At 37.8% G+C, this 11,949-nt stretch overlaps 1 protein-coding gene across 1 annotated transcript; it reads right to left on the bottom strand.

Annotated features, from left to right (window-relative positions):
• Positions 1 to 1,788: 1,788 nt before the first annotated feature.
• Positions 1,789 to 10,049, bottom strand: LOC128235686 (uncharacterized). Its single transcript, XM_052950487.1, has 5 exons — positions 9,865 to 10,049; positions 5,632 to 5,971; positions 5,203 to 5,508; positions 2,989 to 3,720; positions 1,789 to 1,815 (listed from the first exon to the last, which is right to left on the bottom strand). Exons 1-5 carry the CDS (start codon positions 10,047 to 10,049, stop codon positions 1,789 to 1,791), a joined length of 1,590 nt encoding a protein of 529 aa, XP_052806447.1.
• Between the last annotated feature and the right edge of the window lie 1,900 nt (positions 10,050 to 11,949).

The following is an 11,949-nucleotide window of genomic DNA, read 5'->3' on the forward strand; positions in this document are numbered from 1 at the left end:
TACAGTTTAACATTCCGATACGTTTATTCGCGATCACCTTCTTATATCAGTAACATGTCCGCGGGCAATTATTTTCACTGGGGCAATTATCAACCAAAAGCCATGGTCAACCATGTATTATCCTGTATAATACATATGTTTTGTCATTTGTCAATGATTTCAAACGGATTTAAAAACAGGATTTTTCGGAATAATGAAGGATATGTCATATAATTAGCATCTAGTCTGAAAGTCTTAAAACTGTGATAAAACAAAATGGTTTTGAATGGCATTAGCTGCGAAAAATAACGAGTGACTGGAATTCAAAAAAGCAAACATTTACGTACGTGTTTTCAAAATAAGCCTGCATTTTTCTTTCAATCCTTCAACTATTTCCTGTTTTACATTGGCAAATAGTGATGTTCATTTCAATAGGTGAGCACAGCTAGGGTCGATCAAGCATAGGAGCAGTTTCATAAGAATCTCGAATTGATTGACCCTAGCCATTTCGCTGGAATAATTATCATTTCTCAGCGAATAAAGTAAACCAAAACGTTTCAACAAAACATTTCCTTGTCTCACTGCTTAATGACCTTTATCGAATGTAAACATCTGGTACGGTTTCGAGTAGTACTCATTACAGAAACACGGAAGGTGTCATAATTGATAAAACTAGTTTCACTTTTATTGCACCGATAGTTCCATTTTCATCTCTTTAAAGCTTTTAATGTTTAAATGTTTGCCTACCAAGTATACGGCGGACATTTTATCTTCTTGAAAATGACATCAGTGTGCACGTTTTTTTCTTCGTCAGGCAATTATGCCATAATCGCCCTGACGTGCCGTGATAATCTCACGGGCGGAGACGATAATCATATTGCGGGAACGAATTTCTATAGTAAAATGTTACTATTTATAGTAACATGTGTATTAATTATAGAACAATACATGGTTGACCATGGCTTTTGGTTGATAATTGCCCCAGTGTATAGAATAATTTCCCGAGGGCAATTATTTTCACTGGGCCAATTATCAACCAAAAGCCATGGTCAACCATGTATTATCCTGTATAATACAAATGTTTTGTCAATTGTCAATGATTTCAAATGGATTTAAAAACATGATTTTGTGGAATAATGAAGGATATGTCATATAATTAGCATGAAGACTGAAAGGCTTAAAAATGAGATATAACAAAATGGTTTTGAATGGCATTAGCTGTGAAAAAAAACGAGTGACTGGAAATCGAAATAGCAAACCTTTTCGTACGTGTTTTCAGAATAAGCCTGCAATTTTTTTCATTCTTCAAATATTTTCAGTTTTACATTGGCTGATAGTGATGTTCAATTTAATAGGTGAGCACAGCTAGGGTCGATCAAGCCTAGAAGCAGTTTCATAAGAATCTCGGCTTGAATGACCCTAGCCATTTCGCTGGAATAATTAACATTTCTCAACGAATGAAGTAAAACAAAACGTTTCAACAAAACATTTCCTTGTCTAACTGCTTTATGTCCTTTACCGAATGTAAACATCTGGTACTTTCGGGTAAAACTCGTTACTGAAACACGGAAGGTGTCATTATTGGTAAAACTAGTTTTACTTTTCTTGCACCGATAGTAACCTTTTAATCCCTTTAAAGCTTTTAATGTTTAAATGATTGCCTACCAAGTATACGGCGGCCATTTTTATTTTCGTGAAAATGACGTCAGTGTGCACGTTTTTTCTTCGTCAGGCATTTATGCCATAATCGCCCTGACGTTCCTTGATAATCTCACGGGCAAAGACGATACTCATTATTGCGGGAACGAATTATCCCAGACGCTCAAAGCATTTAAGCTGAAACACAGGAAAAACAAAACCAGGAAATAAAATAATAATTTAATAAATTTTGGCCGAAAGTGAGGCTGCAATGTGAATAATACAAAGATATTGTATACATGCAGCCTCAAAACACGCCATGAAATACACAATATAATCACAAAAATGAAAATAGATATAATATATTACTTACAATACGCATCATGAATATTCAACACATATGAACAAGACACACAATTATAAGCACAGCATCCACAGTACATTCAGAGACAAAATAACGACATTAAACCTATTAATTTAATTTATAAAATGGGAGGGAGGGCGGGTTCAAATTTAATATCTTAACAATGACCGCTCGGCTTGAGGCGCGCTTAACAATGATTTAAGCGCTAAAAAACAGCGCCACTTATCAGAGAATTATGGGAAAAGAGTGACGTCAGAGAGCGCTTAATAATTATCGTATTTATGTCTAAATACTTAAATTATCCTAGACGCTCAAAGCATTTAAGCTGAAGCACAGGAAAAACAAAAACAGGAAATAAAATAATAGTTTAATAAATTTTGACCGAAAACGGAGACTGCAATGTGAAATATACAAAGATAGTGTATGCATGCAGCCTTAAAACACGCCAAACAAAACGGCCAAAATTAACCAAATGAGTTAATGGCTAAATGCTTTAACTATACAGAGCGGAAAAAGCAACTGAAAAGTAAGAACTTTGTCGCACACAGTATTTGCACACGCAGTCTATGATCCTTACACCAGCAGTAATTACAAATCGACACTCTGATTTTTACACTCTAAGTGATAACATGCATATTTTTAGTTTGTCGTTGTTCTTAACATCATAAGAAAAATAACATGAAGTCGATCTTTTCACCAATTGATAACATGCAGTCGGTATCTGATTGTAACATTAGTAGCAATAACATTTGTCGTCTGTCTCTGATCTTGACAGCAGAAGTAATAAAAAGTCGTTTGTCTCTGGTCTTTACACCAGCGGTAATCTCATGAAGTCTGTCTCTGGTCTTTACACCAGCGGTAATCTCATGAAGTCTGTCTCTGGTCTTTACACCAGCGGTAATCTCATGAAGTCTGTCTCTGGTCTTTACACCAGCGGTAATCTCATGAAGTCTGTCTCTGGTCTTTACACCAGCAGTAACAATATGTAGTCTGTCTCTGGTCTTTACACCAGCGGTAATCTCATGAAGTCTGTCTCTGGTCTTTACACCAGCGGTAATCTCATGAAGTCTGTCTCTGGTCTTTACACCAGCGGTAATCTCATGAAGTCTGTCTCTGGTCTTTACACCAGCGGTAATCTCATGAAGTCTGTCTCTGGTCTTTACACCAGCAGTAACAATATGTAGACTGTCTCTGGTCTTTACACCAGCGGTAATCTCATGTAGTCTGTCTCTGGTCTTTACACCAGCGGTAATCTCATGAAGTCTGTCTCTGGTCTTTACACCAGCGGTAATCTCATGAAGTCTGTCTCTGGTCTTTACACCAGCGGTAATCTCATGAAGTCTGTCTCTGGTCTTTACACCAGCGGTAATCTCATGAAGTCTGTCTCTAGTCTTTACACCAGCAGTAACACTATGTAGTCTGTCTCCGGTCTTTACACCAGCGGTAATCTCATGAAGTCTGTCTCTGGTCTTTACACCAGCGGTAATCTCGTGTAGTCTGTCTCTGGTCTTTACACCAGCGGTTATCTCATGAAGTCTGTCTCTGGTCTTTACACCAGCGGTAATCTCATGAAGTCTGTCTCTGGTCTTTACACCAGCGGTAATCTCATGAAGTCTGTCTCTGGTCTTTACACCAGCGGTAATCTCATGAAGTCTGTCTCTGGTATTTACACCAGCAGTAACAATATGTAGTCTGTCTCTGATCTTTACACCAGCAAAAATACGTAGTCTGTCTCTGATCTTTACACCAGCAAAAAACATATAGTCTGTCTCTGGTCTTTACACTAGCAGTAAAACATGTTGTCTGTCTCTTGTATTTACACCAGCAATAAAACATAAAGTCTGTCTGTGATTTTTTATACCAGCAATAAAACATGTAGTCTGTTTCTGTTAATTACGAAAGCAGTAATAACATGTCGTCTGTCTCTAATATCTACACAAAAAGCAATAAAATGTGCTCTGTATGTGATCTTTACATCATCATTAAAAATATAGCTAAGTTTCAACAAACACTTACTTACAATGATCGATAAGCAAATTCTAGGAATTGCACGAATCTCAGCTAATGGTCTTTACACCAGCAGTAACAATATGTAGTCTGTCTCTGGTCTTTACACCAGCGGTAATCTCATGAAGTCTGTCTCTGGTCTTTACACCAGCAGTAACAATATGTAGTCTGTCTCTGGTCTTTACACCAGCAGTAACAATATGTTGTCTGTCTCTGGTCTTTACACCAGAGGTAATCTCATGAAGTCTGTCTCTGGTCTTTAAACCAGCAATAACAATATGTAGTCTGTCTCTGGTCTTTACACCAGCAGTAACAATATGTAGTCTGTCTCTGGTCTTTACACCAGCGGTAATCTCATGAAGTCTGTCTCTGGTCTTTACACCAGCGGTAATCTCATGAAGTCTGTCTCTGGTATTTACACCAGCAGTAACAATATGTAGTCTGTCTCTGATCTTTACACCAGCAAAAATACGTAGTCTGTCTCTGATCTTTACACCAGCAAAAAACATATAGTCTGTCTCTGGTCTTTACACTAGCAGTAAAACATGTTGTCTGTCTCTTGTATTTACACCAGCAATAAAACATAAAGTCTGTCTGTGATTTTTTATACCAGCAATAAAACATGTAGTCTGTTTCTGTTAATTACGAAAGCAGTAATAACATGTCGTCTGTCTCTAATATCTACACAAAAAGCAATAAAATGTGCTCTGTATGTGATCTTTACATCATCATTAAAAATATAGCTAAGTTTCAACAAACACTTACTTACAATGATCGATAAGCAAATTCTAGGAATTGCACGAATCTCAGCTAATGGTCTTTACACCAGCAGTAACAATATGTAGTCTGTCTCTGGTCTTTACACCAGCGGTAATCTCATGAAGTCTGTCTCTGGTCTTTACACCAGCAGTAACAATATGTAGTCTGTCTCTGGTCTTTACACCAGCAGTAACAATATGTTGTCTGTCTCTGGTCTTTACACCAGAGGTAATCTCATGAAGTCTGTCTCTGGTCTTTAAACCAGCAATAACAATATGTAGTCTGTCTCTGGTCTTTACACCAGCAGTAACAATATGTAGTCTGTCTCTGGTCTTTACACCAGCGGTAATCTCATGAAGTCTGTCTCTGGTCTTTACACCAGCAGTAACAATATGTAGTCTGGCTCTGGTCTTTACACCAGCAGTAACAATATGTAGTCTGTCTCTGGTCTTTACACCAGCGGTAATCTCATGAAGTCTGTCTCTGGTCTTTACACCAGCGGTAATCTCATGTAGTCTGTCTCTGGTCTTTACACCAGCGGTAATCTCATGAAGTCTGTCTCTGGTCTTTAAACCAGCGGTAATCTCATGTAGTCTGTCTCTGGTCTTTACACCAGCGGTAATCTCATGAAGTCTGTCTCCAGTCTTTACACCAGCGGTAATCTCATGAAGTCTGTCTCCAGTCTTTACACCAGCGGTAATTTCATGAAGTCTGTCTCCAGTCTTTACACCAGCGGTAATCTCATGAAGTCTGTCTCTGGTCTTTACACCAGCAGTAACAATATGTAGTCTGTCTCTGGTCTTTACACCAGCGGTAATCTCATGTAGTCTGTCTCTGGTCTTTACACCAGCGGTAATCTCATGAAGTCTGTCTCTGGTCTTTACACCAGCGGTAATCTCATGAAGTCTGTCTCTGGTCTTTACACCAGCGGTAATCTCATGAAGTCTGTCTCTGGTCTTTACACCAGCGGTAATCTCATGAAGTCTGTCTCTGGTCTTTACACCAGCAGTAACAATATGTAGTCTGTCTCCGGTCTTTACCCCAGCGGTAATCTCATGAAGTCTGTCTCTGGTCTTTACACCAGCGGTAATCTCATGTAGTCTGTCTCTGGTCTTTACACCAGCGGTTATCTCATGAAGTCTGTCTCTGGTATTTACACCAGCGGTAATCTCATGAAGTCTGTCTCTGGTCTTTACACCAGCGGTAATCTCATGAAGTCTGTCTCTGGTTTTTACACCAGCAGTAACAATATGTAGTCTGTCTCTGGTCTTTACACCAGCAGTAACACTATGTAGTCTGTCTCTGGTCTTTACACCAGCGGTAATCTCATGTAGTCTGTCTCTGGTCTTTACACCAGCGGTAATCTCATGTAGTCTGTCTCTGGTCTTTACACCAGCGGTAATCTCATGAAGTCTGTCTCTGGTCTTTACACCAGCGGTAATCTCATGAAGTCTGTCTCTGGTCTTTACACCAGCAGTAACAATATGTAGTCTGTCTCTGGTCTTTACACCAGCAGTAAAACATGTAGTCTGTCTCCGGTCTTTACACCAGCAGTAAAACATGTAGTCTGTCTCTGGTCTTTACACCAGCAGTAAAACATGTAGTCTGTCTCTGGTCTTTAAACCAGCAATTACAATTTGTGGTATGTCTGTGGTCTTTACACCAGCAATAACAATATGTAGTCTGTCCCTGGTCTTTACACCAGCAGTAACAATATGTAGTCTGTCTCTGATCTTTACACCAGCAAAAATACGTAGTCTGTCTCTGATGTTTACACCAGCAAAAAACATATAGTCTGTCTCTGGTCTTTACACTAGCAGTAAAACATGTAGTCTGTCTCTGGTATTTACACTAGCAATAAAACATAAAGTCTGTCTGTGGTTTTTTATACCAGCAATAAAACATGTAGTCTGTTTCTGTTAATTACGAAAGCAGTAATAACATGTCGTCTGTCTCTAATATCTACACAAAAAGCAATAAAATGTGCTCTGTATGTGATCTTTACATCATCATTAAAAATATAGCTAAGTTTCAACAAACACTTACTTACAATGATCGATAAGCAAATTCTAGGAATTGCACGAATCTCGGCTAATTGAATGCAAGATATTGGATATAACCGCATAGCATATAGAACTAATTTATACGAAACAAATTAGTAACAATCACTGATATATTATTTTAATAAACGTTAAACGAAATGAAAATACACTTTGAAAAATGATAGATTCACACAGCGATCAGTCATGAACACGAATCCAGTGATCGGCGGAAGACATTAGTCCGTAATGCTGGCCATCCACGTGCGTCTTCGAGCAAAAGTATATGCGGGCTCTGAAGTGTCACAAAGTTAATTGTCACATTTCCCACCATAATATAAAATTTCTGGTTGCAACCTTTCTTCTTAGCAGTCCTTCTCATCAGAATGATATGGACACTCGTGAGACTTCTCCGGATGTTTCCGGGAAACGTTATCCTTGAGGTAGCATGTCGCGCAAATGTGTTTCACGGAACGTTTCTCTCCTCTGATGTACACAGTGTGTGGGCTAGAATCACTGCACTCACCATGCTGATACTTAGATCAGAACCAAGTACGTCCGTCTTCATTATTCCAGCTGGAAGTATCACTACGACGGGTATCCTATCTACGGACGGCACCAGGCCTCTCCAGCAATAAATTTAAACTTTCCACATCAGAAAAACTATCGCCCCAAACTCGATTTCCCCTCTCTAGTTCAAGTAAAACTTCCTCGTGAATGTTCAATACATAATTCCAGGGGTATGTATGAGCAAAACACATAAGCGATTTCAGGTGAAGTTATCTATGCTTAATCTCCCCATTCACACTGGCCGTGTTTCTAGAACATAGATGTGTCAAAAGAGAACAAGACGAATTTTGATGCAAGACATCAAAGGCGCGGCTGAATATGTTAAAGCGTTAATATATTTGTTTGTTATCATAATGACAGTCAGTGACGTAGCTGCCGTCACGCATAATACGCCCGTGCGTACAATTCGTCGCACAAGAAAATATTTGGGGCCAAAAATGCAATAAAAGTAAAGGGTAAGGGAGGTGAAGCGTTCGCGGGCCGCCTATTTTGAATATGTGAGACAAAAAAATATAAAAAAAATTCCTATTATTCAGTAAGAGCCTTATTCCTTCCGAATGAGGTACATTTGGTTAGGTTATTTGTGAAGCATAATTAAATGTGTAGTGCCCCGTAGCATTTGATAATAGAGGAAGATAAAGCACGCATTTAAGATAGAGATGTCTGTTTTAACTGTTGTTATTTTGATTTTAAAAATGTGCTGATAGCTATTTATTTCATATAACAGATAAACAAATATTTTCTACAGATATTGACAAGAGTCCTCAAAATTGTCGAATATACTGCGGGTAAAAAATATGCTTCATGAATGTTCACGGCTCAATAAAATTTAAATGGCTCACTGCAGCTTGTGTTTATACTTATGAATACCACAGAAATTGACCTTGACTATTTCTCGAGTATACCTTCTGTAACATTGCATTACAATGTAAATGTACTTTTTTTAAATACCCCCCCCCCCCCCTCCAAAGTTAAATTTGTCGTCACGTGTCCGGTCTAAGACTGCTTAACGTTCACCGTGAACAGGAAACGATACGCAACGGGTAATAGAGATCTTCGCCAAGAAGAAGGATTGACGTATTGCAGTTATCGTTGACAATTTCCTTCAGTGCATACTTTGAACGACCTTTTGCTATGCAATAGAAGTTTGTTTCGTGTTGAAAATGCTAAATGAGCTTAGGAAAACCTTTCAACAAACGTTCATTTGCATTTTCGTTATTTAAGACAATTGTCATTTTTAAATTTCCTACGAAGCTGTTTCAGACAGCATTTTTGAATTGAATATCCGTTGATTAATTGCTGATGATCCTGTACTAAGAAATTTATTTTGCTATACAGTATTATTCTGACCTGACCGGGACCTCCCCTTGACCTCCCATAAAAACAATCTGCCCATTGCAACAGCAATTGTGCGTATACTTTGAAACGACCTAGCTACGCCCCCGTTTAAATATTCTAACAATTGTTAACATTCTGAATAAACACGGACATAGCCGAACTATGACGGTTTAATCAACTTTCTGGATCGTAGTTACTCGGTCGTCTCCGGCATGCGTAAATTATTTAGACTAGTACCTTGCATTATCACCGATAAAATTATTGGTGTCGGGTCGATTCGGCCGAGATATCACTTCGGCCTGATCCTTTTCGGCCTACTTTTATTCATTAATGTTTGTTATAAATCGTGTGAATTACGCTTTGAACTTTCATTTTATATCAGTTAAATTTAAATTGTGTTAATTTCGTTATTGCGACTTATATTTCTTGGTAAAATCGTGTGAATTTAGCTTTGTACTTCCATTTTATATCACTTAAATTTAGAATAGTCAATTAATGTCGTGTTAAGGCACTTATTTTGTTATCAAATGCATAATTTAAACTATTAGCGTGTATATAAATCGTTTTCACAGAAAGTAAATTTCTAAAATAACGAACTCGTATGACCGGCGACCAGTAAATACAAAATACAAAAACACAGAGAATAACTTTTTTTAATTTCCTGTTTTAAACATTAGGCTTATTCGTTTTATATGACGTTTTGGAAGTTTTACACGCATCAAAACGGTTATTGACGACAAATTCTAAGTAAAGTTGAATAAGAGTTGATATCATTAACAAATCTTTTTTTTCATAACTAAAATTTATCTGTATACACTTCCCCATTGACAATTGCAAACATATATCCCTATAAACGGGCGTCTAACAATAGCCGGCCACAAACTGGGACATACTCAAGTCATTATAGTCAATGTCTGAATGACCAGATATTTGAGCCGGTACAAACGCATGGGGGCATAACTGGGGGTGACGAACTGAACTATCAGTTGATTTCGCAGATTTACCTGATTTCAACTTTTTGATGGGTGTTATACATGTTTCTATCTCCTGTTGTCGTGGAACGTAATCATGGCCACGTCCAATAGAAAAAGAAGCCAGCTGCTGTTTCAACGCATCTATCTCGCTGAAAAGACGCTTTTCTCTCCATGGGCCCGTTTCTCTTTAACTTGCCGTCGTAAAATGTCCCTCTCTTTCAGCAGTTCGTCGAAGTCAAATTCGTTCGATTTCTTTGTCGATTTCGCTCTGGGAGTAAGTTCTAGCAATTCCCGGGACAATAGCTCACCCTTTTCCTCTAGGTCGCAGATTGAACCCTCGACATCCACCGCGTTCTTCAATCTCGCACCACCAGACGCCATGTTTCAAATTTAATATCTCAACAATGACCGCTCGGCTGGAGGCGCGCTTTACAATGATTTTAGCGCTAAAACAGCGCCACTTATCAGAGAATTATGGGAAAAGAGTGACGTCAGAGAGCGCTTAATAATTATCGTATTTATGTCTAAATACTTAAATTTCTATAGTAAAATGTTACTATATATAGTAACATGTGTATTATAATAAAATAATGAACGAACAATATCACTAGCATAAACAAGAAAGGTGAAGTACTTTATTTCTGTAAAAGAGAACTATATACAATAACAAAAGCAATTTATTTAAGTGAGAAATGTCAAAAGCATACAAAAAACTGATATATCACAGGCGTTTTAAGATCACAGTTGTTTTTAGCAATTACTTTGATAATTTCATAAGCTTTCTACAAAATAGTAAAATATTTAAGCTAAAATTCTATTATTGTCCAAAATCTTTCTTAATGATATTTTCTTTGTTTTTGGAAAGCGATTGGGTTAAAAAATATATAATACTTGTTTGACGTTATGTATCACTATGATGGCTACACATTAACATCACAATTCTACTTATCTTTCTTAATTCAAACATATTTACGTAGTATCACCCTTACAATCAAAGTTATTATCATCTCGCTCAATTGACTAATCATTTGCAAGGTACACCCATTCAGGATCATTGCTGAGGTCGTTGCCGTTACTAGCGGCCACAAACATACGGCAGGTGCCTGTTTCTCCGTACAACGCTTCCGAATGCCGGAAGTTGGCGGCCTGACACTCCATGCGCGCTCGGCATAGAGCGGCACAGTCAAATTGGCTGCGAGCTGGATTTTCTTCAAGCACACCGGAAGTGTCGTCACGAACGCTGTTGAATATCAGGCTGAGTCGACGATTCTGGCGCTTCTTATATTCTGAAGGAAAAAAGAATTTAAAACAAGACATTTCAACAAGTTGATAATCACATATGCAAGGAATCCTGTAAGGGCCATTGCGAGTTCATCCTCACCCCATGAAATTCTCAAGAAAAGGAAACACCCCAGTGTTGAATTGGACGCACGAGACTAAAAATGAAATATCTCGTCTTTTTCATTCATTTTTTTATGTATGAACTGAAATTAATTTTTGCCTAAAATGATAGAGAAAAGATGAAGGATGTAGAATGAACCTAGTAGGTTTTTTTCTTGTGCAATTTCAAGGGGCGAGGGACAAAGACACGATGTCTGTAACTGGATTCCGTACATATGGCTGCAAACTCACTGACAAACCGTCACATACAGACCTCAGATATACATGTACACGGCAACAAATAACGATTTAAATAATCAAGATACGGGCATGGCAGAACTTCATTTATGGTAACTAATTAGGGCTAAAATGACCAAGATATGGACAACACAGAACTACATTTATAGTAACTAATTAGGGATTAAATGACCAAGATAGACACAATGACAGAACTACAAATACGGACACAAACTAGGACTTAAATGATCAAGATACGGACTTGACAGAACTATATTTATGTTACTAATTAGGGCTTAAATAGTCAAGATAGACACAATGACAGAACTACAAATACGGACACAAATCAGGACTTAAATAATCAAGATACGGACATGACAGAACTATATTTATGTTACTAATTAGGGCTTAAATAGTCAAGATAGACACAATGACAGAACTACAAATACGGACACAAATCAGGACTTAAATAATCAAGATACGGACATGACAGAACTATATTTATGGTCACTAATTCGGGCTAAAATGACCAAGATAGCGACAATGACAGAACTAAAGAAACGGAAACAATTAGTGCTTAACTGACGAATTTAGAGGCATGACAGATAAACACATACAGCAATAGTTAAAGGCTTCAACATAAAGGGAGATACAATTGCATTGC

The sequence above is a fragment of the Mya arenaria genome, chromosome 5, assembly GCF_026914265.1.
Source record: "Mya arenaria isolate MELC-2E11 chromosome 5, ASM2691426v1".
Taxonomy (NCBI): Eukaryota; Metazoa; Mollusca; class Bivalvia; order Myida; family Myidae; genus Mya; species Mya arenaria.

Coding starts and splice junctions, on each gene's coding strand:
- LOC128235686 (XM_052950487.1), bottom strand. CDS start 10,049: ATGGCGTCTGGTGGTGCGAGATTGAAGAACGCGGTGGATGTCGAGGGT. Junction 5,509..5,631: donor TTCATGAGATTACCGCTGGT/GTAAAGACCAGA, acceptor GCTGGTGTAAAG/ACCAGAGACAGACTTCATGA. Junction 1,816..2,988: donor TTCATGAGATTACCGCTGGT/GTAAAGACCAGA, acceptor CCTGTGTTTCAG/CTTAAATGCTTTGAGCGTCT.